General features: G+C 54.9%; 1 protein-coding gene and 1 non-coding gene across 2 annotated transcripts in view; both read left to right on the top strand.

Annotated features, from left to right (window-relative positions):
* MECR (mitochondrial trans-2-enoyl-CoA reductase) overlaps window positions 1–23,569 on the top strand; it is a 29,334-nt gene extending 5,765 nt beyond the window's left edge. Inside the window, exons 2-10 of the mRNA XM_062190828.1 lie at window positions 8,392–8,489; window positions 8,906–9,037; window positions 15,215–15,358; window positions 17,945–18,047; window positions 18,821–18,923; window positions 20,497–20,570; window positions 22,467–22,527; window positions 22,661–22,733; window positions 23,240–23,569. Coding sequence (XP_062046812.1) covers window positions 8,392–8,489; window positions 8,906–9,037; window positions 15,215–15,358; window positions 17,945–18,047; window positions 18,821–18,923; window positions 20,497–20,570; window positions 22,467–22,527; window positions 22,661–22,733; window positions 23,240–23,397 — 946 coding nt within the window. The 3' untranslated portion in view covers window positions 23,398–23,569. The remainder of the gene's footprint in view (window positions 1–8,391; window positions 8,490–8,905; window positions 9,038–15,214; window positions 15,359–17,944; window positions 18,048–18,820; window positions 18,924–20,496; window positions 20,571–22,466; window positions 22,528–22,660; window positions 22,734–23,239) is intronic.
* On the top strand, window positions 3,826–3,944 carry LOC133761336 (small nucleolar RNA SNORA32). Its single transcript, XR_009866137.1, has one exon. It is a non-coding gene; the product is annotated as a small nucleolar RNA SNORA32 (small nucleolar RNA).
* Window positions 23,570–27,613: the final 4,044 nt, after the last annotated feature.

Raw genomic sequence — 27,613 nt, 5'->3', positions numbered from 1 at the left:
TCTGTCTGCTTTTGTCTGCCTTGTACTTCGTATGGCATCACAGGTGTACAGCGTCGGCCTCAAAGGAGCCATTGTGACCTTATCCAGCCTGGGATCTGTCGGCTAAAGACAGTGGCATGCCTCCGAGTTGCATGGCGCCGCTGTTGCTCTCACCGGGGAAGGCCGGGAATGGTCCTGGGAAAGCAGCTTGGGATCTTGCCGTGCTGTGTTTGGGTGCCTCCTTTGCACTCTGTAACACAGCAACTGTTTCTTCTAGTGAGTTTAAAAAAAAAAAAAAAAAAAAAAGAACAGGGAAGAAATCGCTATCATCACACCAGAGGTCCAACTCCTGGAATTCAGACTCGCCCCCGTTTTCCTTCCTGTCTCAGCAGAACGGTATCCTTGGCGACGCTGGGAGAACTGTCTGCAGGAGCAGCAGGGTCTGCACTGTCCCTGGCGTTCCTCGTTCCTCGGGCAGGCTGGGGCTGGTCTCCCTGCTGAGACGCAGCTGGACCAACACGCCTCGCCCCTGCCACCACCTGCCTGTGTTTGCAGCTTTGCCCTCCTGTCTCCTGAGCGTCTCCTGATCAGCCCTGCTTGCCCTCCCCCCGAACTTCCCTCCCACTTCTGATCTCAGTTGGCACAGAGCAGCCAGGCTCCCCAGGTGCCAACAAAGAGCACGCAGAGCAGTGGGTAGCCCAGCGCGTTGTTTCTCAGCTGCGGCTCCAGGGCAGCCTGTGCTGGGGCAGTGCAGGCCGCATCCCAGCCTGTGTTAAATCTGGGAAGCCCTGGATTGCAGAGCGACGACGTGGACATCTTTACTCAAGGACTTCTCACAGCCTTTATGACGCTGATGTGGTGTGTGGGCAGTATTTCCCAAACATAATGGGTCCCAGGCAATCCTTGATAATGGCTCCCAGGAGAATTCCACCAACGCAGGGCAGCGGGTGTCGACCTAGCAGTCAGCAAGGCTTGCCCAACTTCACCAAGCCTCAGTTTCCTCATCTGTAAATTGCCCTCCACATACGTGTTTTGGGGACCTCAGAATATCACGCACATAAAATCCACATAAAGCCTGGGGCTCAGTAAACTGTCAACATTTGTCATTCCGTTGTGCAGCCGAGTTGCCCAGAATCTGTTTTCCTCCCCCCTGGACCCCACCTACACACACCTGACAGCTCTGTCTAGCCCAGAGAACCCCCTGCTCCAAAGCCATACCGCAGGTCACCTGCTTCAGACTTGAAATACATCGTCCAAATGCCCTCCTCCTTCCTGCCAACGTCATGTCCAGCTGTCCGAGCCAGAAGCCTGGACACCATCCAAGACTTCCTGCTCCTCCGCCCCATGTGGAGTTGGTCACTAAACGACTTCGATGGCGTGTGTTTACAAGATTCCGGGTTATGGAGTTTTTCTCTTCACTGCCCCCCTGGCTCCAGTCCAGGCCACACCCGTTGCTGGCCGTCTGTCAGGTCAGATTCTCTGCGGTCCCTCCAGGCAGAGAAGCCTGCCTTCCTCTCTGAGTCCTCCCGGGGAAACTCCTGTTTATCCAAAGTCCAGCTAAGAGAACCTTTCTTCCCGATCTTTTTTTTTTTTTTTTTTTTTTTTTTAATATATTTGAGAGGCAGAGAGAGACAGAGAGAGATCTTCCATCTGCTAGCTTACTCCCCAAATGGCTGCAACAGCTATAGCTGGGCCAAGGCCAAACAAACCCAGGAGTCTAGAACTCCGTTTGGGTGTCCCACCTGGGTGGCAGGGACCCAAGCACTGGGGCCCTCTTCTAGTGCTTTCCCAGGCATGCTAGCAGGGAACTGGATTGGAAGTGGAACAGACGGGACTCAAACCAGCACTCATATGGGATACCAGCATTGGCAGGTGGCCGCTTAACCTGCTGCACCACGAGGCCATCCCCCCACGACCCGTTTCTAACCCTGTTTTCCTCCCCTGTGGGGTTAAATGCTCTCAGTTGGCCCTCACACCACAAGCCGGCGTCTGAGTGAGCTCCACGTGTTTCCAGACATACAGCTGCTGTGCGGGGCATTTGACCTTACTGATTTTTAAACTCCTTGGCAGAGTGCCTGGCACGTGGACCGTGAATAGATAGTTGTTGAATTAAATTGACTTGAATTATGCCAACAGTTGTTCTCTCCTTTTCAGTGATCTGGTGACTCTTTTTTTTTATTTTAATTTTTTTTTTTTTTTTTGACAGGCAGAGTGGGCAGTGAGAGAGAGAGACAGAGATAAAGGTCTTCCTTTTTCCATTGGTTCACACACCCCCCCCCCAATGGCCGCTGCGGCCCGCACACTGCAGCTGGCGCACCATGCTGATCTGAAGCCAGGAGCCAGGTGCTTCTCCTGGTCTCCCATGCGGGTGCAGGGCCCAAGCACTTGGGCCATCCTCCACTGCCTTCCCGGGCCATAGCAGAGAGCTGGATGGAAGAGGGGCAACCGTGACAGAATCCAGCGCCCCGCCCAGGACTAGAGCCCGGGGTGCTGGCACCGGTGCCGCAGACGGAGGATTAGCCTATTGAGCCGCAGCGCTGGCCACTTTTTTTTTTTTTTTTTTTTAAAGGCAGAGTTACAGAGAGGCAGAAGCAGAGAGAGAGAAAAAGAGAGGTCTTTCATCTGCTGGTTCACTCCCTAAATGGCTGCAATGGACAGAGCTGGGTGATTCAAAGTCATGAGCCTGGAGCTTCTTCAGGATTTCACGTGCTGGTAAAGGGGCCCAAGGACTTGGGCCATCCTCTACTGCTATCCCAGGCCATAGCGGAGAGCTGGATCAGAAGTGGAGCAGCCAGGACTCAAACCAGCGCCCATATGGGATGCCAGCACTGCAGGCAGTGGCTTTACCTGCTATGCCACAGCACCAGCCCCATGATCTGATGACTCTTTATAGAGGCGTGTCTCGGTAGCTGCACCAGAGGGCTCAGTGGAAAGTCCTGCTGTGCTACTCCCGCCGTTTTCTCCATGTCAGTATTGTCTCCGTTGTATAGAGCGGTATTCTGAGGCACATCCACCTGGTAAATAAGGCAGGATTCGAAACCAGCACCGTCCGTTTTACTCCAGATGCATGCCCTGCTCCTCAGTAACCTGAGATCTACCTGGATTCTCATTTTGACCATAGTCACTCAGATTTTTAAGTGCAATCTGACTGCACATTTGATCTGTATGCCTAGACTGAACCCTTTTAAGGATAATCATTTTCGTTTTTTTTTTTTTTTTTAAGATTTATTTATTTATTTGAAAGGCAGAGTTACAGAGAGGCAGAGAGAGATAAAGGTCTTCCACAAGCTGGGTCACTCCCCAAATGGCCGCAGCGGCTGGAGCTGAGCCAACCTGAAACCAGGAGCCAGGAGCTTCTTCCAGGTCTCCCACGCAGGTGCAGGGGCCGAAGGACTTGGGCCATCTTCCACTTTCCTGTTTTCCCAGGCCATAGCAGAGAGCTGGATGGAAAGTGGAGCAGCTGGGACTAGAACCGGCGCCCATACAGGATGACAGCACTGCAGGCACTGGCTTTACCCACTGCACCACAGCGCCGGCCCCCAGGATAATCATTTTCATTTGAGCCCATCCTCTGGAGTATTTCCCTGGGAGAACAGGTGCAAGTTGCTGAGTCCCTTTGGTTTGAGCCCCTCCCCTGATTCCCTGAATGACTGGCATTTCCATGCCACATTTTCTCACAAGGGACAAAAGTGCCATCCCAGATAGCTGCTAAACATGAGCTAAGCTGAAGGCTCTCTGTCCTCCGTGAGCTCACAGCCATGATGATGAGATGGCACACACACATTCTGGCTGCGGAACTAGGAGGTGAGGGAAAGAACCCTGAACTCAAATCTAAAAGACATGGTTTGGTTTTTACCAAGGCTTTTAGAATGTAGTTTCTCATTTGCTGTGGACATGACCACAGAAAAATTTCTCACCAGGCTTTCTCTACTACCTTGATAGCAATCAGCCTTTTGGGAACATTTTCACAAAAAAAGAAAAAGAAAAGACCTGGTCCAAATCCAAATGCCTATCTGCAGTTCCAAAATCCAGAAAGTTCTAGAAACTGACAGCTTTTTTCTTTCTCTATGCTCATGTGCGGTTTTTACGTGATCTTTATCCATCCCACTTGGTGTGAATGCCCCTCCATTGTGCTACAGACACACCCAGGTGTCTGGTCTCTGGGTACTGTCCACATGGCTCTACACTCAAGTACATCTGACCCCAAGAGCATTGGGAAAGGAATTGTGAACCTGTGTCTTATCTTTTCTTTAAACATTTATTTCCATGTTAATATCACTTAATATGTTGTTGTTAAAGATTTTATTTATTTATCTGTTCAGACAGAGAAAGAGAGAGACAGAAAGGTCTTCCATCCTCTGGCTCACTCCCCAAATGGCTGCAACAGCCAAGCAGAGCCAATCCGAAGCCAGGATCTTCTGGGTCTCCCACGCGGGTGCAGGGGCTGAAGCACTTGAGCCATCTCCCAAAGCTTTCCCAGGCCATAGGCAAAAAGATACAGGTATGAAGAGGAGCAGCCAGATCGAGAACTGGCGCCTCTATGGGATGCCAGCACCGCAGGCAGAGGCTTAGCCCACTACACCACAGCTCCGGCCCCCTTGTGTTACCTTGATCAACTGAAGAAGAAAAAATGTATTGGGAGAGCTGATAAACTAAAATAGAACAAACAAGGAGTGGTCTTTAAAAAAAAAAAAAATTTGTTTATTTATTTGAAAGTTACACAGAGAGAGAAGGACAAGCAGAGAGAGAGAGGTCTTCCGTCCATTAGTTCATTTCCCAGTTGGCTGCAATGGCCAGAGCTGCGCTGGTCCGAAGCCAGGAGATTCCTCTGGGTCTCCCATGCAGTCGCAGAGGCCCAAGGACCTGGGCCATCCTCTACTGCTTTCCCAGGCCATAGAGAGCTGGGTCGGAAGTGGAGCAGCTGGGACTCAAACTAGTGCCCATATGGGATGCCGACACTGCAGGCAGCTGCCCCACCTGCTACACCACAGTGCCGGCCCCTAGGAGTGGTCTTAAATACGGTAGTTAATTGACCCCTTTTGTGTTTTGGAACCCAGAGCAGGAAAAGCCGCAAAAGATGAGGAAAGTAAAATTTGAGCTGGGTCTCAAAGGGTGAATTGAATTTCTCGCTTTGTAGAAAAGAAATACTGGGCTGAGCGAAGAGTATATAGAAAATGTGCAGAAAAAAATGTCTTTAAGCAGCTTGAGCACACAGACTTCGTCAGCTTACTGAAAAACTCTGATTATCTGTCACAGCGCAGGAGAGAAGCAGTGGGGATAACATAAAGGGGCAGCTAGTCTGAAACCCATTTGCTCTGGGCAGGATTTTTCATTGGAACACAGGTTCACACATCCGGTGGAAGAGACGTGTTCCTCTCCCTGCGGCAGCCTCTTGCCGAGTCTGGCAGAGAGACTGGGGGGCCCCTGACACCTCCTCCTGTAAGGCAGGTGCAGCTCCAGCCCAGGCTGCCCTCCGCGTGGCTTGGGGTCCACCCCTTCCCGCCTGGCATCTCCAGCTTCAGACTGTCAGGTTCAGATCAGGTCAGCCGCTGACTAGTAGTGGCCTGGCACACGGTGCTTACCGCTCCTCAGCTGGGAAAGCAGAACACTAGTGTGGAAGCTGTTGTTACGGGTGAAAGCTGGCCTGCAAAGTGCCCAGCGTGGGCCCGAACTGGTACTCACAGACCAGGCCTTGCTGCTAGAGCACTCCCCCTGCTCCAGCTATGTGTACACCCAGCCCTGCCGTGGGCCTTTTCCTAAAAGGCCCCTCCTTTATTCTTTCTGCTCTGCTCATCCACCTCCTTCCTACCTAACCGTTTTCTGCAGAGACTTGGTCTGTCCCGGTTTCTTGCTGGTATTTCTCATGCCTGGTGTGAGACGGCCTACCTTGATTTGGTTATGATCCAGTTCAGGGGGTCCTCAGGTCTTCAGGGGTCACTGTGGACATGTGGGGATTCCCTAACCAATTCCAGGGTGCTGATATGAAGCAGAGTCAGCAAGAGCGAACTTTGTGGAGTTAGATCAGCTCTGTCACAGTTACCCTAGCCTGTGTAGACTCCATAACCCCTAGGCACCTTGGTCTCCTGTTTGCTAGCGTGGAGGCGTCAGTCTTTGCTCATGAGCTGTTAGTCCCTTCCTTCCTTCCTTCCTTCCTTTCTTTCTCTTTCTTTCTTTCCTTCCTTCCCTCCTTCCTTCCTTCCTTCCTTCCTTCCTTCCTTCCTTCCTTCCTTTCTTTCTCTCCTTCCTTCCTTCCTTCCTTTCTCTCTCTTTCTTTCTTTCTTTCTTTCTTTCTTTCTTTCTTTTTAAGATTTATTTGAGAGGCAGAGTTACAGACAGAGAGAGGGAGAGACACAGAGAGAGGTCTTTCATCCTCTGGTTCACTCCCCAAATGGCTGCAACGGTCAGAGTTGGGCTGATCCAAGGTCAGGAGCCGGGAGCTTTCTCCGGGTCTCCCACGCGGATGCAGGGGCCCAAGCCCTTGAGCCATCTTCCACTGCTTCCCCAGACCATTAGCAGAGAGCTGGGTCAGAAGAGGAACAGCCAGGACACGAACCAGGCCTATATGGGATGCTGGAGCTGCAGGCAGAGGCTTAACCTGCTGTGCCACTGCGCTGGCCCCAAAATGTTAATCTGAAATCAGAGCATGTACCTAAAGCCCCTAGCACAGGGCCTGGTGTGTGCTGGGTACCTGCCTCCGGTTGTACTCTTTGTGCTGAACACTTCTGGACAATCACACTTTTACCTGCTGCAAGAGCCTCGGATATAATTAAAGGTCGAGTTCTGCAGAAGGTGGGTGGGATTTTCTCTGTTTACTCTGCTAATGCACCTGCCTAATGCTAAGAACCTCTGGTAGGCATGTTAGGTGTCTTTGCTGAGTAAAAATGAGATTTATTACTTAATGAGTGTCTTTGGCAGAGAGAACATTGCAGACATGACGTCTTAGAGGTTTGGGAAAAAAAAGGGGGGTCTCATTAAAAAGTCACAAGACAGGCCCCCTCCCCCAGGTCCAGTACACTGGTCATTGCTGGCTGCCTCGTGGGTCTCCTTTTTATAAACTTGTTTTTATAACGAGGAACACATGGACATTGTTACCAGCCCCCCCCTCCCAGAAGCCTTCCACAGGTCTGAGTGGCTGAGTAAATCTTGGCGGGGTAAAGAGGCTGGTACCAAGGTGTGCAAGGGCCCTGTGGCACAGGCTGAAGGTGAGAGAGGCGCTCAGAAGTGATCAGGTCCTAACCACCACCACCCCATTGTACAGATGGAGAAGCAGCGGCCTAGAGTGGAGAAGGAACTTGCCCGTGGGGACCCAGCCGTCCTGTCGCGGAGCTCCCACCCACGGCCCTGACCCCTGCTGCCTCCAGCACCCTTTCTGGCAGACGGGGATCAGAAGGGATACCACTCTCGGAGGGGTCAGTCAGAGTCACCAGGGAGTTCTCATTTCCCCACAGTGTCTGTATATGTTGGGGCCAACAACAAGATCACGGCAGGTGGGCTAGCCCAGTGTTTCCTAAGGGTGCCTGTTGGAGGAACTACTTGGGGTCTGGCATTATAGCAAAGCCAGCATCCATATGGCTGCCGGTTCTAGTCCTGGCTGCTCTGCTTCCAATCCAGCTCCCTGTTAATGTGCCTGGGAGAGAGCAGAAGATGGCCCAGGTGCTAGGACTCCTGCCACCTATATGGGACACCTGGATGGATGTCTGGGCTCCTGGCTTTGGCCTAACCAGACCTGGATGTCACAGCTATTTGGGGAGTAAACCAACAGAGAGAAGAGTCTCTCTCTCCGTGTCTCTAACTGCTATTCAAATATTTTTTTTAAAGATTTATTTATTTATTTGAAAGAGTTATACAGAGAGAGAAGTAGAGAGAAAGTGTGAGGTCTTCTCTCCGCTGGTTCACTCCCCAGATGGCTGCAATGGCTGGAGCTGTGCTGATCCAAAGCCAGGAGCCAGGAACTTCATTTGGGTCTCCCACATTGGTGCAGGGGCCCAAGGATTTGGGTCATCTTCTACTGCTTTCCCAAGCCATAGCAGAGAGCTGGATCGGAAGTGGAGCAGCCGGGACACAAACCGGTGCCCATGTGGGATGCCAGCACTGCAGCTTTACCCGCTACGCCACAGCGCCGGCCCCCCTGGGTCTGAAATCTGTGTTACTGGGGGCACACCACAATATTCTTATAGCCAGAACGTTTGGGGAAACACAAGGCTGACCTGGCCAGCAGAGGCTTCCACTCTTCCCTGCCCATGCTGGGCAGTGGAGTGGAGAGTTAACCTGTTGCCTGTACTCCTACAGCACCTGTCCCTCTTGTAACACCCATGGCAGCTCAGACACAGCCTGACCTACTCCAGAGAGCCGCCATGAGCCAAAGCCGCTCTGTCTAGCCGGGCCCATGGTAACATGTCTGACTCTGCTCAGGTTGAAGAATGCGGAGCTCGCTGCCATGGGAGGATCCGACGTCCGGGTGAGGATGCTGGCGGCCCCCATCAATCCGTCCGACATAAACATGATCCAAGGTAACCTTGGTTTCTGCAGTGGACGGTAATCGGCGTTCATGCTCAGCCTTCCGGCTCAGGTGTGGGAGGTTCGTAGCAGCTGCGCTCCAGATGGGCCGGCTGCAGGCGGCGGCTTCGGTGACCTCCCTTCTCCGGAATGTGAGGCTTTGAGAGTTAGGGGGATGGCAGCGGGGAGTGAGTCAGCCCCACGCTGGGCTCCTTTCCTACATGACCTAATCCTCATAATAAGCATGAACACGCATGAGCCTTGGGCCCGGCACCCTGGGCACAGAGCAGGAAGCTAAGGCTCAGAGGTGGGTTCGGTCGCCAGCCAGCGAGAGCAGAGCCTGGCTCGAGCTGAGGTCCGTGGCGCTAAGGCCCGTGCTCCTCCACTGCCCAGGCTGCCCTGGACCTCCCCTTTTGTTCTTGTCCCGCAGGAAACTATGGCCTCCTCCCCAGGCTGCCTGCTGTCGGCGGGAACGAGGGCGTTGGACAGGTGGTAGCAGTGGGCAGCAACGTGACCGCGCTGAAGCCAGGAGACTGGGTGATTCCGGCCGGTGCCGGTTTGGGTGAGTTTCACCAGGTGCCAGCGGCCTTTTCCTTCCTCCAGATCCTGTCTGACCTGCTCTGGAGCCTTTCTCTCCCTGGCCCAGTGTAGCTGAGAGGTGCAGGTCTTGTTATTAAGTCCCCAAACCTGCCGCAGTCGGGGGAGCTGAGCGGGGAGGGCAGAATTCTCGTCCTTTCACTCTGGAGGTGATGGCATGTGTTCTCCCCTTGCGTCCGTGTTAATTGGAGCTGTAATTCTCTGAAGCCCTTCGTCCCTAAGCCCCTGCCCTAAGGTGCAGTGGAGACTACAAACAGGAGCCTCTAGGAGGTTCAAGTCTCACGGGAGAAATCTTTGTAAGCCAAAGCCTCCATAAGGGAAGTGCAGCAAGTTCGCAGGCAGCAGAGGCACTTGGGTCTCCTCCGTGTGTGCGTGTGAGAGACAGTCTCAGGGAACAACCAGAAAAGGCTTCACGAGGAGGTCCTCTGATAGATGGTGGCGATGAGCCAAAAATCATCTCATGTGGAGGAAATAAAAGGAGCAGAGACACCACGCTCAGTGAGGAAGTGGTGGAAACCCAGTGTAGCCCCAGCAGAGAGCATCTGCACGTGGAAGAGGATGAAGTGAATGAGGAAGCCACCAGAACGGGCAGGCGTCATGGTGCAGCAGGTTAAACTTAGGAAGCCACACATCCACCCCCACCCCCACCCCTCCACCCCCCAGTGCTGGTTCAAATCCCGGTTGCTCCGTGTCCAGTCCAGCTCCCTACTGTTGTACCTGGGAAGCAGCAGATGCTGGCTCAAATGCTTGGATCCCTGCCAGCCATGTGGGAGACCTTGGCTATTGCAGGCATCTGGGGAGTAAACCAGCAGATAGAAGATCTCTCCCTCTGTGTCTTTTTTTTTTTTTTTTTTTTTTTTTTAAGATTTATTTGTTTAAGAGGCAGAGTTATAGACAGAGAGAGGGAGAGACAGAGAGAGAGAGGTCTTCCATCCTCTGGTTCTCCCTAGGTGGCCACAATGGCCAGAGCTAAGCCGATCCAAAGCCAGGAGCTGGGAGCTTCATTTGGGTCTCCCACGCGGGTGCAGGGGCCCAAGGACTTGGGCCATCTTCTACTGCTTTTCTAGGCTATAGCAGAGAGCTGGATCAGAAGAGGGGCAGCTGGGACTCAAACCAGTGCCCATATGGGATGCCGGCACTGCCGGCTGGGGCTTTAACCCATTGCACCACAGCTCCAGCCCCCAATAAATAAATCTTAAAAAAAAAAAAAAGAAGAAGAAGAGGCACAGCCAGGACATGAGCCTGTGCCCACATGGGATGCCAGCGCCACAGACAGAGGCTTAGCCCACTACACTACAGCGCCAGCCCCTCTGCCTTCCAAGTAGATGAAAATAAACAAACACAAACAAAAGAAGTAGGTAATTGTGTTGTACCTGAGCAAGTATGAACAAAGGAGCTCCACACATTGATAAAATTTGATGGTCCTTTATTTGCCGGTGGTGGAGAGTGGGCTCATGCCCTAAAGAACTCTCGACCCTGAAGCCTAAAGCAACAGGGTTTATAAAGGCAAAAATCACAAAATCAGGAGGGGAATTCATGGTTGCTAGGAACAGGGGGGAATACATGGTTACCGGGGTCAAGCTGACCTAAAACTTATGCGAAACTATTATCAATTATAATCTTGACAATACCAGTTACAATCTTATAATCCTGACATTAATCCAGGTATTGGTTTTAATTATATATAGGACATAGACAAATTACATTTTTATCATTAACCCTGTGCAACCTTTCTACTTTCAAGCTTGAACAATTATGCTAGGGGGTTTCTATGCTCTGCCAAGTGTGATGTAGTGGATTGCTATTGTTCTACTGTTTTAGATCATAGTTTCAGACCAGAGTCTCACAGTGTGTGTGTGTGGGGGGGGTGTGCTTTCCCAGAGTGGAGTCTCAAGTGCTCCAAAATGGAGTCCCTACTGTCAAGGTGCTACTTCAATTGATCAGTGTAACTGAGAAGTTCAAGAGACTAAAAGCTTCAGGCACAGCTGAATCCAGGAACCTCGATGATGTCAAAGACCTCTCCCTCTCCCCCCTCTTACTCTCTCCCCTCTCCCTCCCTCTTTCCTCTCTCCCTCCTCTCTCTCCCTCTCTTACTCTCTCCCTCTCTCCCTCTCTCCCCCTCTCCTCCTCTCCCTCTCCTTCTCTCCCTCTCCCCCTCTCTCCTCCTCTTCCTCTCTGTCATTCTTTGGTGGGGTTTCCTCTGATGGCAATAGCAACACATATTTACTGGCCACTCTCTCTGTGTCAGGTGCACTTCTAGGCACTTTACATGCATTAGCTCAGTTATTCCCACACCACGAGATAGATGCTTTATTATTCCCATTTTGCAAATGAGATGAGAGTAAATATAAAGGATTCAGCCACACTCAAATCCGTTCTGACTCATGCCTGCCTGTCATGGATGGCCAGCAGCAGCCTGGGGTTACATCCTCCTGAGAGCAATCATACCAGCACAGCCCGCCCCATCCCCAGAACCACCTGCCGGCGTCCTTGTCCACCTATGAGTCAGTTACTGGGAGGGGCAGGCTGGGCCCCTCTGGTTGCCCTGGGTGAGGAGAACAGAGCGTGGGCCTGGTGCTGGAAAGGAGCCAGGCAGGGAAACGCAGGGTGCTGGAAGGACCAAGTTTACTGCCAGCTCTGAGATCAGGGAGGCTGCCTGGAACGGCCCTGCCCTCTGCTGCACCCCAGCAGCCATCGGAGCACCTTGAAAGCCACAGGAATTTGCTGGGTGCTGTCAGTGCTGGGGCCAACCCCTGTGCCGGCTGAAGGGCCTGCCAAGATGGGTCAGACACAGATCCTGCCCTCAGAGGGTCCTTGGCTGGGGATGGGAGACCCCAGAAAGGAAAGACAGCTCTGAGCGCAGAGTCCCCTGTGTGGGGAAGCATAGGAAAGAATTCTTAGAGGGGATGCTGGAACTCAGGCTGGAAGCCCCCTTGGAAGTGCCACTAGGGGGTTGGATGAGGGCGTGCAGCGCGTGTACCAGTCAGGCGATGAGAGAAGGCACGCGCATTCCCGCCAGAGGCTAAATCCCGGGTGGGCACGGGAGAGAAGCGGGAGGGGAAACTGAGGGCGGTCACGGAGGGCTGGCAGCGGTGCAGAGAGTGGGCTGGAAAGGCGGAGGGTGAAGGCGGGAAGCCTTTGTGTGCATGGTGGTGGTGTGAGCTGGAACAGGGACCCTTCCCCTCCCCTTCCCCCTCCCCCCCGCCCCGGGAAAAGGCATCTCTAAAGCAGGGTGCCAGTGGGAGGATGCGGATTTTAGAACTGTGAGGACTGGGATGAGCTCCGTTTGTGAGCACCGCGCTGTGCTGGGCTCTGGGTAACAGCAGGGAACAGACAGTCTTTCTTCTTGAGAAGACTGCAGTTTAGTCCGAGTGGCAACAGGTGGACCCCTGAGTCCTCAGCTGGCCACATCTGGGTCATCTGTCCTGGGACCAGCTGTCTCTGCCCATAGCTACCTTTTCCCCACCTGCAGCCAGTCCCAGGGGAGACCAGGCCACACAGCGTGGAGGGAAATCCTGACCACCCTCCTGAGACAGCCCTGGGTTCAGACCCCTGTTTCCTTCCAGCTCCACCAGCTGTGAGCCCTCATGCAGCTCACCTGAGGGAAGATACGCATGGCTCTTTGCAAATGCCAAACTTCTGTATGCGTTCCATCAGGAGCTGAAAAGCTTTTCTCTTAAAGGGCTGGGGAGTAAAGATGTGGGGTATTGCAGGCTGTACCCAACTCTGCCACTGCAGCAGCCATATCAGTACAAAAACAAGGAAGCATGGCTGTGTTCCACTAAAGCTTTCTTTACCGAGGTTCCAGATTGGCCCACGGACTCCAGCCTGCCAGCCCCCTGGTGGATGCAGGAGACGGTTCTGGGTCAGATGTGCGCACACAGTGAGGACGGGAGCCCTCATCGCTGGGGCCTAGGAATTAGGATGAGCGTGCGACACACCCTCCGTGAGCTGGGCACGGCAGTGGTCTCCGTGCAAATGTCATTTTCCCTTTCACTGGGCTGTAATTGTTGCTCTTTGCAATTCATGGATCAGGAAACACTGAAACTCAAAAGGTGGAGACACTTGCAAGTCACGTCACTAGTGAGAGGGCAGAGCTGGCTCTCCAAGTCCTGAGTCTCAGGGCTTCTACTTTCAGCCCTGAAAGCCCCTGGTGCTGACCACAAGCCCTGCCCCCTGCCACCCAGACTCTCTCCAGAGGAGGATTAGAGATGGCTAAGCCCCAGAAATCCACGTCAAGGGCTGCGTTTCCACTGCCCGCCGTAAGCAGAATTAGGAAACACCCTGAATGCATGCGTGGAAAGCCCTGTGCTGAGCTTTTGGCGCAGAGCAGAGGATGGAAGGCGTGAGCTTGGAGGAACCGGGGTGGTGACCAGGAAGGTTTGGGAACCACCTGCGGGAGGCCTGGGGGTGCCCGGGCCCCTTCTCCACCCTCTCAGGCCCTTGGTGCTCAGCCACACAGCACTCCGGGGTTGCCACAGCCTTCCATCAAGAGGCTCCCTGCCCCCGCTCCTGCAGCACTGTCCCCAGCTGGGCCACGCCCAGGGTACAGTTAGGATCCCAGCGGCTGGATAGGGAGGGGAAGTGTAGACCTAGGGCCCCTGGGCCACACAGGCTCCAGGTGACCTCCCCAAGGTGGCAGAGTGGCGTAGTGAGGATGTGGCAGAGCCAGGGCTTGCGTCTGCCGTCCAAGGCAAACCCTCTTCCTCACGCGGGACCCTGCTCACCCAGGCCTGGCTCCATCCCTTTGGCCCTGTCTTCAGAATAGAGCTTGAGCCGTCTTCTCTTCTTGGTCCCCTTGCCAAAGTCGTGGCTAAGCAGCGGTCACCTCATACCTCAACCCCTGCAAAAGCCTCGCGATTGGCCTGCCTGCGTCCACGCTGCCCCACCCGCCTTCTCCACTGCAGACTCCTTCCAAAGCTTGCCAGAGCTCCTTTCGCTAAAATACAATGTACCTCCACACCACACCCCTGCGCCTCAGAGCGCAAGCCAGCAACCGAATCAGTCTAGTGGACTGGAAGTGGCACGTGAGTGAGCGGAGCATCAGATAGAGTATGTCACATACCAGAAACGGAAGCTGGGGCTTCTGGGAACTTTCATACGTGTGTGTGTGAGTGTGCTGACGCACAGTGGGACTCCTCGGTACTGGGGGTACTGTGCACAGTCACCGGCCCGAGCCCCCTTCCCCACTCTGCCCTCCGCTGCGGATCCTTCTAGTTCTTTCTGGGGTCTGGCCTGCCTCTTCTCCTCTGCATAGAAGGTTCTTGCTGTACTCGGAGTGGTAAGCACCTCTCCGCTTTCGCCTGAACCTGTCGCCTCCTCAGAGCAGCCGTCCTTGTCTTCCACATAGTCACTGTCGCCACTGTCACTACCTGTCTCCTACAGTGTATAACGATCCTATTCGCGTGTTTCTGTTTCACCGGCTCCACCCCTTTGGAGTTGTTCAAATGCCTGGCTCAAGGTGGTGGCCCAGCTGTGCCCAGGCTGGCCAGGAGCCAGGGCGAGTCACTTCCTCCCCCATTGCCTGCGGGATGCTTCAGCCCCGACATTCTATGATTCTCTGGTCGGGAACTGGGATGTGGCCTGAGGGTTAAGGGTGCTTTCTTTCCAGCTTGCAGGGGGTTTGCATTTCCTGGGTCTCCTTGGACTTAGACAGCAGCTCCTGGGGGTGGGGGCGGGGCGGCTGGGCAGGCTCTGGCTGCCAGTGTTGTTCACGTATCAGAGCCGGACTCAGTGGCCTAGGGATTTTTTCACAGCAGCAGACTAGCCCAGCCCAGGCCAGCGACTTCTCTGTCCTCCCCCTTCCCTAAAGCCACCCAAGCTGCCTGCCCTGGATGAGAAGAATGTCCCTGCCTGGGACAGAGGGACGTCCTTGTGTGGCCCTGGCAGTGAGGTTCCTGGGCCACCCGCAGAGGCCAGTTGTTTGAGCTCCTCAGCTGCCCCCCCCACCCACGTGACTTAAAGGAGAATGACAAAACCTACCCTAGGAAACTATTGTGAGGACCCAAGGAGGGAACCTCAGGGTGTCCTTTTTCTCTCTACACACATTCCTTGAAGTCTGCCCGCAGACCCAGGGCTCTGAGCTGGCATGGGCCGTGCAGAGGGGCCCTTCCTCACTCCCCTGGCCTCATTCCCCAACCAGGAACCTGGCGGACAGAGGCCGTGTTTGGTGAGGAAGCGCTGATCGGAATCCCAAGCAACATCCCTCTGCTGAGCGCAGCCACCCTGGGCGTCAACCCCTGCACGGCCTACCGGATGCTGATGGACTTTGAGCAGCTGCAGCCAGGTAGGGACCCGCAGGTGGGGGCAGCAGTGCTGACTGGCACATGACCCAGGTGCTGACCTGAGGCCACGGGGACCTGCCAGTGAGGGGGATGGGAGGCTGGCGGCCCCCCAGCCCGGGAGAGTGTGCTTAGCAAGGTGACACCTTGCTTCCTAGGGCACGTGCTGGGGCTGGTGAGGAGCACCACTGAGGGGTCACGTTCCCCCGCGCCCGGCCGGACTGCCGTCACTCAGCAAGAATGTGCCGAGCTGTGCTGAGGCCTGGGGACACAAAGCCAGACAAGACAGACAGACGCGGTCCCTGTGTTTCCAATAAAGCGCTGAACTCGGTGTTAATAACTCCACTCAGCATTTCCATCGCGCTTTCCGGCTCGCGGCAGTGCCTTGCAGGCATTGTTCCGTGGAGTCCATTAATCTTCAGAACAGTGCTGTGAGGTTGGATCACCGCTGGGTAAGAGCTCCAGCCCCAGGCGGACAAGCTAGGCCTGAGCGCAAGCTTCGCCTCTCGCTGGCCATGTGAATTCACTTCGCAGGTATACGTGTTGTTCGCCCGTGCAGTGGTGGGCAGGAGCCCTGAGGGTCCCCGGGCAGCCCAGTGACTGTCAGCTGCTGTTTGTGTGTATGTGGGTTTTTTTTTTTTTTTTTAAGATTTATTCATTTATTTGAAAGGCAGAGAGGCAGAGAGAGAGAGAGGTCTTCCATCCGCTGGTTTACTCCCTAGATGGCCACAATGGCCGGAGCTGTGCCAATTCGCAGCCAGGAGCCAGGAGCTTCTTCTGGGTCTCCCATGTGGGTACCGGGGCCCAAGGACTCGGGCCATCTTCCACTGCTTTCCCAGGCCATAGCAGAGAGCTGGATCAGAAGTGGAGCAGCTGGGACTTGAACCAGCATCCATATAGGATGCCGGCACTGCAGGCAGTGGCTTCACTTACTGTGCCACAGCGCCGGTCCTGCTGTTTGTGGTCTTCCTTTTTAACAGTGGGGAAACTGAGGCCAGACAGATACGTGATCTGCACGAGCTCACTCAGCAAGTCAATTCCAGAGCCAGGTGTTTGGCTGGGGTTCCTCTCGTAGCAGCGCCTGAGACGGCGACCAGGCGCAGACAGTTTGATTCCAGCAGGCCAGGGCTGAGGGAGTGACAGGAGCAAGGAAGGCCGAGCCCACAGGCTGCTCACTGCTGCGGGTGACGGGGGCCCAGTGCTGCCGGGACCTCACGAGCGCCCACGGCAGGGGCAGGGCCAGCTTCCCCCCAATTCATCTCCAGTGGCTGAGAGTTCCCCAAGGGGCATCCGTCTCCCAGGCTGCCCCTGCCAGCGAGGACAGAGCTGCTGGAGTGTGATGACACTGGGTGGCCAGAGCTGACCCCAGCTTCACACGCAGAGAAGTGTGGCTCCTCGCCGCTGTGGCGGTGGGGCCCTGGGAGCCGTCAGAGCAGGAAGCCAGCAGCTGCGAGCAGGGATGTCTTCCGGAGGCCTGGGGCGGCAGAGACTTTGGTTGCCTGTGTCTCATCCCCGGAAGTCACCTCTGATGGCCCACAGCAGCAGCCGCAGATCTGGGCATTCTCACACCCCTGGAAGTGCCACTGTGTATCCCTCCACTTTTCCACTCAGGGCCGAGCAGCACAGGCTCAATCCAAGCTAAGCCAGCTAAGCTAAGCACTCCTGACCCGGAGTGAGAAGCACATTTCACGCTGTAATCCAGGACATGCGCGTGGACGAAGACCCAGGCTCCTTGGGGCAGTTTTAGCCTTCCTAAGTCCGGTGCACTCTATTATTTTTTATTCTGTCTCCTGTGACCTTAACTAGAAAAAGAAATTCTTCTGGATAGACTGATGATCCACTAGTGAGTGACACCGGCAAAGGAGAGTCGCCTTCTCCTTCCAGGAGTCCTTTCTGTCTCTCTGGCCCCAGCCCATATTGTGCCAGGTCCCTGCTGCCTCGAAACACCAAGCAGTGTTTCCGACTCAGCCAAGCACCTGCCTGGACACATGACTCTGGTCAGGGCCACCTGCCTGCTGCCTGAAGGTCAGAGAGGTCCTGAGTTGCCCCTTCTCACTGACAGTCCTTGGTGAAGCTGGGCCTCACAGCCAGGTCCATCTCGGCCCAGAACCCACATTTTTCTCAGAGTGGTCCACTGCCTGCTCCAGTGGGAGAGACCTGGTACAGGATAGGACAGGCCAGGTGTGCCTGCAGAATGTGGTGGAGCCCCGAGGGCAGAATCAGGAAGGAGGCCACACTGAGGTGAGTCCACAGAAAGGAGCGAAGGAGGCGAGCATTGCAGACCAGGGAAAGAACCCAGAGACTCGAGGGCATAAAAATTGGGAGAATAACGGAGCGGGGTAAAGTCGCTTACATAGGAGTCTAAATTATGCCCACTGTGGATGCTCAGTGGCCAAGTACTGGAAGGCATTCGGGGTGTTGCAGAAGTTTGGGGAGCCTATAGGCAACGGGTGAAGGTCTAAGAAGGCACAGTAACTAGGTCCTGGAGCCTGAGGGCTCCAGCTCTTGCCCTGTAATTGGACCCCAGGCGGGAGCCCTTGACCTATCCCAGGTCTGCAGGGCCTGACTGGAGTCTCTTCCTGGCTCCACAGGGGACTCTGTCATCCAGAACGCATCCAACAGTGGAGTGGGGCAAGCAGTCATCCAGATCGCCGCAGCCCTGGGCCTGAGGACCATCAATGTGGTCCGAGACAGGTGCGTGGGGAGGCCTAATCCCAGTCTACCGCTTGGGCCTTTCCACCCAGCGTCCCTGCAGATGCCCAGCTCTCCACCAGATGGCGCCCTTGCATCAGCATAAATGGCCTGCTCTGTAGTTGGCTAACAGCTGGCAGGGGACAGATGAGTCAGAGCAAGAAACCAAGTTGCAGACAGCTTTGGGCTGTAGAATGAGCGAGTCCCTGGCATGTGAAGGCAGGCCAGGAAGGAGGTGGAGACCGCCCTTTACTGAACAGCCGAGAGATCATGAGATGCCTGACCTAGGATAAAACCACAGTTCATCTGGGGGACTGTCTTAACCGTGCCACTGTCCTGTGAACTCTGCGCCAGGCCCCCTGCCCCTCGCGTTGGTGCTGACAGTCCGAGGCACACTGAGTGCCACCATGAGGCCGGTCGCGGCTCTTCTACACAGGAAGATGCCAGAGTTGCTCAGGAAGACATGAGGCAGTCACAGACTCGGCTCCTCCAACTCTGGGGTCCTGCAGCTCGGATAAGCCTCACTATCCATGAACATGGGTGGTCTCTAGCCTCCTTGAGTTGCCAGGGGCTGTGGCAGTCACCCCTGCCCCTGTCTCACATCAGGGAGGACAGGAGGCCAAGGACGTGGGGGTGTGATGCCAAGAGGCAGCAGGTGCCCCACCCAGCCCACAAAGAGAAAGGTAGCTTTGCGCAGCTGTGACGCAGGGCCCCAGAGCCCAGGGTGGAGAAAGGCAGCAGGTGTGACCGGGCCCTGGATTGTGCTCGGTTTCCAGGCCTGACCTCCCCAAGCTGACCGACAGACTGAAGGACCTGGGGGCTGAGCATGTCATCACGGAAGAGGACCTGAGGAAGCCTGAAACGAGACACTTCTTCAAGGTACCGAGGGCAGGGGCGTCCTCCCTCCGCCCCACACTTCTCCCTGGGGAAAGTTGAATTGGGAACGCTGGGGACCCCTCTGAAGCCCCCCTCCACCCCTTCCTGAGAGGAGAGAGCCATGCCTGTAGCCAGGAGCCAGGGTGCGTCAGGTGCCCAGCTGTTGGGGGAGGGGGCAGGAGGAAGACAGAATTTAGGAAACACCCTATGATTGGCAGTTTCAGACGTCTGTGGTGAGTCCCAGCAGCCCATAGGTAGCAAGCATGAGTCTTGTTGGTTTTTTTTTTTTTTAAGATTTATTTATTTTAAAGTCAGAGTTTCACAGAGAGAGGCAGAGAGGCAGAGAGAGAGAGAGAGGACTTCCATATGCTGGTTCACTCCCCAATTGGCCACAATGGCTGGAGCTGCGCTGATCCGAAGCCAGGAGCCAGGAGCTTCTTCCAAGTCTCCCATGTGGGTGCAGGGACCCAAGGAATTGGGCCATCTTCTACTGCTTTCCCAGGCCATTGCAGAGAGCTGAATCGGAAGTGAAGCGGCTGGGACTTGAACCAGCACCCATATGGGATGCTGGCACTGCAGGCGGCGGCTTTACCCGCTATGCCACAGCGCTGGCCCCACGTGAGTCTTACAGCTGGGAGAAGACCTGAGAAAACTGAGGCATAGAGGGAGGAGCAAGAAGTAGTTTCCTAAGCACACTTCTTCCGTGTGTCTGCTACTCCCCTCTAAAGCTCCGTGAAGTTCCCTGTTGTGTAAGTGAGGACTTAGAGGAGACACAGCACTTGACTGAGACCATAGTAGATGTAAGCGGTCAGGGCTGACCCCTGGTCTCTCTGAACTTAAGGCCTCCTCTTTTACCCCCCACTTTATTTGAAAGGCAGAAAGATAAAAAGATCTCCCATCCACTGGCTCGCTGTCCAAATGACTACAACAGCCAGGGATGGTTCAAGCCAAAGCCAGGAGCCAGGAATCCAATCTGGGTCTCCCGGGGGTGGCGGGGACCCAAGTGCTTGAGTCATCTGCTGCCGTCCAGGGTGTGTGTGAGCGGGAAGCTGGACTGGAAGTGGAGGAGCCTGGACGGGAACCCAGCCGCTCCCAGTGTGAGATGCAGGCATCCCAAGCAGCACGTTAATCACTGCACCAAATGGCTGCCCTCCAAGGCCTCTCAACCCTCCAGAATGTGCACGCCCAAGCATCCCTAGCGGTGACCAAAGCCAGTCTCGGCCTCTTCTCACTCAGCCCCCTGGAGAAGCCACCTGAGCAGGAGATCAGCTCATCTCCCGCGGACAAAGTCCTGCGTGCCCGGAAGAGGTGCCCTGGGGAGCCAGAGTCTGTGGCAGCTGGACGGAGACACTCTGTTCCTTCCCAGAGACTCCTTCTGGACCCAGTCTGGACACCCACAGCAGGGGTAGCTTGCCGCAGAAAAGGCGCTTCCTGTGCAGTGAGATGCAAAGGCATCAGCATCCCGTTCCCTTCACTCCCTCCTCCACCGCAGCCGGGGCCAGGGAGGTGCTGCTGGAAGCGAGCTCCAGAGCCCACCAGAGAGGAAGCCCCCTCAACCCCCCGCTCTGTTTTCCAGGACATGCCCCAGCCGCGGCTTGCTCTCAACTGCGTGGGCGGGAAGAGCTCCACAGAGCTGCTGCGGCACTTGGCGTAAGTCCCCAAGGCCCAGTGGCCGGTGCCGGCCAGGGCCAGGGCCAGGTTGGCATGTGGAGTAGGAAAGTGGGGCTGAGGTCAGCCAGCTCTCTGGGCACTGCTTTCTCCTCTCCCCCTAGATGACCTCTGGGGAGCCTGACCAGCTTCATTTTTCCAAGGGAGGCCGGGAATAGGCTGCTGAGCTCTCAAATAAGGGAGGGTCAAGAATTCATGACCCAAGGGCACCCTAAAAAGGCACTCAGTCCCGGTTATTAGCTCTAAAGCTTTTATTGGCTTTTAAAAGATTTCCCTCATTTTAGAGGTAACACTGTGCCTCTTAGACAGCATTTCGAAAGCATGTAAAAGTACACAGGAAAGCTGAAGCTTCAACGCCACCTGTCCGCCCTCACCCCTGGGGCCAGTGCGTGTCCTTGTCTTCTTCAATAGAAACTTCTCCAGCTAGGGGGCGCCCGAGAGACACTGCCCTGCCACATGCGTTCACAGGGCGCTTGCTACCAGGTAGAGCAGCGGAGAGTGCCCCTGAGAACTCCGGCCTAGATGCTAGATGTGCAGATAGGTTGTGTGGCCACACAGCTGTGCTGAGACCCACCAGGCACTTCCTGTGCACCGGGGCCTGACCCAGCCCTCCTGCAGCCCCTGGGCGGAGCACACTCTTCTGGTCTGCATTTCCTAACTATGCGTAGCCCAGAGAGGGCCATCGCCTTGCCCAGGATCTGGTAGACAGAACCAGGCCTGACCGCAAACGTCGATGACTCCGGAAGGCACCCTTCAGACCTGGCAGCCTCTGGGGCCAACTGCAGCCCCCACGTCACTGCCGGAGGAAGCCTTGTGCTGTGGCTGCAGCCAGGCACTGGAGTCAGGAAGGCCAGGGTGAAGCCCCAGCTCATGAGAAACTATCCGGGTTTCAGTCTCTTCATCTGTAAGATGGGGTGATATCAACCCGTTCTGCCCGCGAAGGCTAGTCTGCAGGACATGGAGATGATGTAGAAATCGCTGTGTAACTCAGGGCCGGGCTTTAGCTTCCTCAGGTGCAAAAGAAATTCAGAGTGCTCCCTGGGGTCACTGACAGCTAACAACGTGCTTAGAACGGTGCCTGGCCCATGGGACACGTTAGCTCTTCATATGGACCAGGCGTGGGGGATGGGAGAGGGCACAGCTCCTTGGGAGCTGCAAGTGCCATGGAAGAAAGCTCGGGCCCAAACTCCCCAGAGCCTCAGGGACAGAGACTGCCTCACACAGCAGCTGCTGTCACCTTGTCACTTTGTCGTTTACAGTGGCTGGCTTCCTCCCGTTGTCCCCAAAAGTACCTCAGGTCATCCTTCATCCACAAACTCCCGAAGGAGCCTGCAAGGGGGCCACCACGGGTATAGCAAGCAGCACCTAGCTTATCAGCTTCTAAGCACATACCCTTGGCTCCTGTTTGCTGAGGTGGGCATGTGGATGGCAGGGGTCACCCCTGCCTGTTAGCTGTTCACTGCACTGACCCTTAAAGTGGACACTGACAGACAGATGAGGTCTGGACTGATTCCCAGGTACCCCCACGGTCGCCTGCCTGGAAGGGGCGTGGGGCCAGGGCTGTGCGCGCCTGGGGCTGCTCTCTGTAGCGCACACTTCCTTGTGGCACTTCATCAAAGTCTGACCAGGGAGATTGGCTCAGTGGGCTCTCAACCCTCGCTAAATATCCAGGTCACCTGGAAGGTGTGTGTTTCATACCGATTCGTGCCTCCTACTTGACTAGGTCTGGGGTCAGGCCTAGGAATCTGTACTTTCAAACCCTTCCCCAGGGATTCGGAGCATAAGCTTAGGCACAGAGTAAGAACTGAAGCACCATAGCAGGTTCAAGACAGGCTGGGTCTCTGCCTGCACCCACTGTGTTCTCTCTGGATTCTCCAGGCCTGGGGGCACCATGGTGACCTACGGCGGGATGGCCAAGCAGCCTGTCATAGCCTCTGTGGTAAGCTGGTGGGGGAACCTGCTGGGAGTTGGGGGCCCAGATGCCTCAGCCAGGCCCCTGCCCTGGGAGGACTCATCCTGAATGGGCCTGAAGTCCTGGTCCTCAGAGCCCTGTGTCCCCTCCCTGTCCACAGAGCCTGCTCATTTTTAAGGACCTCAAACTTCGGGGCTTTTGGTTGTCCCAGTGGAAGAAGGACCACAGCCCAGGTGAGTGGATGATGGCCCCAGTCCCGGGGTCACAGGACAGCTCAGTGCCTAAGAACGGCTGCAGAAGTGACCCAACTACTCTGAGCCCTGCAGAGGTGACTGGGTCTGCAGCCCATGGCGAGATAAAGGAAAGCAGCCTCTACCCACACCTGCACCCCCACCTCCTTGCTGTACCTCTGCGGCTTCCCTGCCTCAAAGTAACCCTGCCCCTCCACCACTCAGCACCCGCCCAGCTCCACCCTAGTCCAGGTCTGTGGGTTGGAGCCATCACTGCCGCCAGTCTGAAGGATAGCGGCTGGGGGCGGAGGAGGGGGCCCTCCCACACTCCTCTGTCCCTTCCTGGATCTCACTGTGCTGGATACAGGTGGGGACCAGACTGGCAAAGCTGGGACTCCCATGCTCTCCTGGAGCTCTGCACCGGCCCTGCCACATGGGCAGCCCGTGCTGTGCCAGCTCAGCAGGCTGCAGCTCCCTGTGCCCGGCTGACTGCCTCTGCCCTCCTGCAGCCCAGTTCAAGGAGCTGATCCTCACGCTGTGCGATCTCACCCACCGAGGCCAGCTCCGCGCCCCTGCCTGCACTGAGGTCCCGCTGCAGGACTACCAGCATGCCTTGGAGGCCTCCACGAAGCCCTTTGTATCCACAAAGCAGATTCTCACCATGTGACCGTCCCAGAGAGGCAGACTGGAGCAGACGGGCAGACTGGCTGCAGGGCCCCGTCCGGCCCTGCTGCTCCTCACTGCCTCTTCCTGCCAGCAGGACTGTGAAGCCGGCCAAGGCTTCCCCACCAGCCAGCCTTAGGTTGTCTAATAAAGTATGAATTTCCTAAAGACACAAAGCCCTCCCTGTGCACCCGCCCCCTCCTGCCCTTCCCTCATCTGGTCCCCAGGAGTCCCCTCCGGAGCAGCCTGAAGGCAGAGCCTGGGTGGGCACTGGCAGGTGCAGCAGCCAGTAAGCTGTGACCTCTGCCAGCCCACAGGGAGACCGGTAGAATCTCACTTCCCGGGTAGTGTGTGGCTCAGTCCCTGGCAGGGATGGCTGGGCTGAGGCCATCGAGCCCTGAAGAACTGAGGACAAGCTGCACCACCCTCATGAAGCTCACTCTAACGCTGCACCAGTGGTTCCCAGCCAGGGGCAACTTCGCCCCCTGGGGTGGCTAGGGGCATTTTTGATTGTCATGACTTGCAGAGGGGTTTGTTGGCATCCAGCGAGCAGGGGTCAGTGATGCTCGTGAACATCTCACGGCCCCCAGGGCAGCTTCTCGCATCCCAGTGTTCATGTGCAGCTGTGAGAAACCCTGTGTTCAACAATCCCGCCGTCATCACTGCTGTGACCAGTGCTACAAAGACGACATGTAAGGGGCTAAGAGTGCACCTGGGACCCTGGCCTTGGCCCTGGGTCAGGGAAGGTGTCCTTGAGGTGAGGTTGGAAAGGCTCTGAAACAATACAGGTTTGGGAGACAAGCTTTGTGGCACAGAGTGATGCCTCTACTTGGGATGCCTGTGTCCCATCCTGGAGTGCCTGGAATTGAGTCTCAGGGCTGCTACACTTGCAGTCCAGCTCCCATGGGAGGCAGCTGATGTTGGCCAAGTACGTGGGTTCCTGTCACCCATGTGGCAGATGTGGATGGAGTTCCTGGCTCCTGGAATTGACCTGGCCTGGACCCAGGTGTTTCAGGCATTTGGAGAGCAAACCAGCAGATGGAAGATCTCTCTTACTTTGCCTTTCAAATAAATTAATTAATTTAAAAAAAAAAAAAAAAGCTTTATTCAGGCAAAGTATGACAATGAGACTTGTCTCCATGATCCACTTGCTCAAAGCAAAGGACAGGTGCTTTGGGATGTTTCCCTTATCACCTGGCCCTCCATACCTTGTCAAGAGCCTCATTCAGGGTGTACGGAGTGCCTAGTGTGTGGCTCACAGTTAGGGATACCAGTGAAAAGTGAGGTGCTGGCCCTCAAGTTGCTTGGTCTGGTCCAAGATACCATGCCAGTGAAGTGATGAGGCCATTGATGCGGAAGTGTTTGGAGGGCCAAACACTCAGTGTCCCAGCTCTGCCGGAGGACGTCAGGGAAGGGTTCCTGGAGAAGTGCTGTTCACGGGAAAACAGACCCAACAAAGCACCCGGGGGGGTCTGAGAGCCTGGTGCTCGGGAAACTGCAGACAGATGCGTGCAGCAGCTGCCTGAGATGTGTGGGGAATCGAGAATTGGAGTGGAGTGTGGGCTGCAGGGTCACACCACCAAGGGCCACGAGCTCAGAACCTGCCCAGAAGCCTGCGGGAGGCAATGAGATTTTAAGCAGCCAAGCAACGTGGAGAAAGTGGCCTGGAAGGTTTAAGTGCAAGTGTGTGCACGGACTCCCAGCCTAACAGTCTTGCCTGCAGGAGCCTTGTGTGCATGTTCTGGGAGAGGACGCAGCTTCAGCCATGGACAGGGAAAGGGCTGCAGTGGCTTCTGGGTAGAATCTGTCACCTTGTACCCCTGGGCTCAGGGTCAGCCCCAATTCCTTCCTGTTCCCTATCCTCTGTCCTCTAGGTTAGCGGGACAGGTGAAAAAGGCCTGAGAGGGAGGGAAGGTTGTCCAGAGGCTACAGGAGTCAAAAAAGTTCCAGTTTCTTCAGGGGAAATCTGCAAGGTTGGGGGTAGGGAGAGTGCTGAGCCTGCAGCCACTGTGAGGAGGCAGGTGGGAAGGAGGAAGGTGCCCAAGCCCACGCCTAGAGAGCTCATGGGGGAATTTACAGAATGCCTAGAGAACAGGGAGGGGAGCCCCACTGCCCCTTTAGAGGCCTCGGGGTGACACCTGATGGTCTTTAAAGGATGACTGTGGGGGCCAGCGTTGTGGCACAGTAGAATAAGCTGCTGCTTATGATACCAGCCTCCCAGCTCGAGTCCCAGCTGCTCCGCTTCCAGTCCAGCTTCCTGCTAATGTGCCTTGGAAGGCAGCAGTGACAGCTCAAGCGCTTGGCCCCTGCCACCCACGTGGGACACCAGGATGGAGTTTCTGGCCTGGCACAGACCCAGCTATTGTGGCCATTGGGGGAGTGACCAGTGGATGGAAGATGTCTCTCTTCCTCTACTACTCTGTCATTCTGCCTTTCAAATAAATTTTTTCAAAGGATGCTTATAATTTATTCAAAGGAGAAAAGCATTACAGAATAAGAGACCACATTTAGCAAAATTATTCAGGCAGGACATTTGGGTCAGAATTTTCTCATTTCCCCCAAATACACTGTCTTCCTTTGAAGGAAAACCTACAACTTTAAGGTGAGCACGTGGTAAGCTGGAATAAACACTGTAAAAGTATTTCCCTGCCTCCCTTATCTCTTTAAATGCCATTTTCTTTTCTAATATTTATTTATTTATTTGAAAAGCAGACTTACAGAGGCAGAGAGAGGTCTTCCATGCACTGGTTCACTCCCCAAATGGCTGCAATGGCCAGAGCTAGACCGATTCAAAGCCAGGAGCCTGGAGCTTCTTCCAGGTCCCCCACATGGGTCCAGGGGCCCAAGGACTTGAACCATCTTCTGCTTTCCCAGGTCATAAAAGAGAGCTGGATTGGAAGTGGAACAGCCAGGATTCGAACTGGCATCCATATGGGTTGTCAACTGCTCCACTTCTAATCCAGCTCCCTGCTGATGGCGCTGGGAAAGCAGTAAAGATGGCCCAAGTGCTTGGGCCCTGCACCCATGTGGGAAACCTGGAATAAGCTCCTGGCTTTGGCCTGGTTCAGTCTTGGCCATTGTGGCCATTTGGGGAGTGAACCAGCAGATGGAAGAGCTCTCTCTCTGTCTCTGCCTCTCTGTAACTCTGCCTTTCAAATAAAATAAAATCTTTTAAAAAAACTGGAGAAGCCAGGAATCAAACCAACACCCATTGATGTTGGAGTCACAGGCAACAGCTATGTCACACACCAGCCCATCATTGAGATCTTTTTAAAAAAGCAATGGTCATCACACCACACAGTCCCAATTCCTGTGGCCCAGCAGTTGGCAGGGGGCTGCCTCCTTTCTCAGAATGCCTTGATTTTATTCTTGACACATCAAGCGAAGAGTTCAAATCTCTCTGCATCTGTATCATGAGGCAAAGGGAGAAAGTGAGAACCTGCAGTCTTGAAGCAGTCCAGGCGAGAGATCGTTCATTTAGTCAATTGATCAATATTTTGAGTGCTGGCGTGACAGGCACTGTTGTAGATGCTAGGAATGTAGCACAAGGCAAAACAAATGACCCCTGATACCAGTAAGCTGCTAGTAGAAGATGACACTGAATGAACAAGGTAATGATCAGCGTATGGTAGGTATAGGAAAGAAAACACAGCGGCACTGTCCGGCCAAGAGTCCCTGTTAGGGCAGGCAAGTAGGGTGTGAGGCCTGAATGAGCGCCAGCTGCATGCAGCCAGAGGGGGCAGCATCCGTGCAAGCCCTGAGGGCAAACAGTATGGTGAGACCTGGACAAGGTGAGGCAGTGGGGACGAGGAGAAGTAGCTGGACTCAAACATTCACAAGGACAGACAATGTGGTGGCAGAAGGCTGAACCTCGGCACCTGCCAGACAGAAATGCCGCTTCCTAATCTGGGAACAGGGAGAGGAGCAGGTTCTGCTGCGGGCGGGGCTCTCTTTCCATCTGTACAATAGGTTTATCAGAGACAACCAAGGTTAGTGCTGGTGAGAAAGGGTATTATGATCTTCACACCTCACTAACATCCAAATGAAAGACTGCAAAATAAAACTAAGCTCTAAAATTAACAGACTAAGCCATGGGAGATTTTTTTAAAGGATTTATTTATTATTTGAAGGGCAGAGGTTTTTTTATTTTATTTATTTATTTTTTTTTTTTTGAGAGTGAGGGAGAGGCATCGTCCATCCACTGGCTCACTCCTCAAACA

Source organism: Lepus europaeus, chromosome 5 (genome assembly GCF_033115175.1).
Source record: "Lepus europaeus isolate LE1 chromosome 5, mLepTim1.pri, whole genome shotgun sequence".
Lineage (NCBI taxonomy): Eukaryota > Metazoa > Chordata > Mammalia > Lagomorpha > Leporidae > Lepus > Lepus europaeus.
The sequence above is the reverse complement of the archived record's forward strand: the minus strand, read 5'-3'. Positions and strand labels throughout refer to the sequence as shown.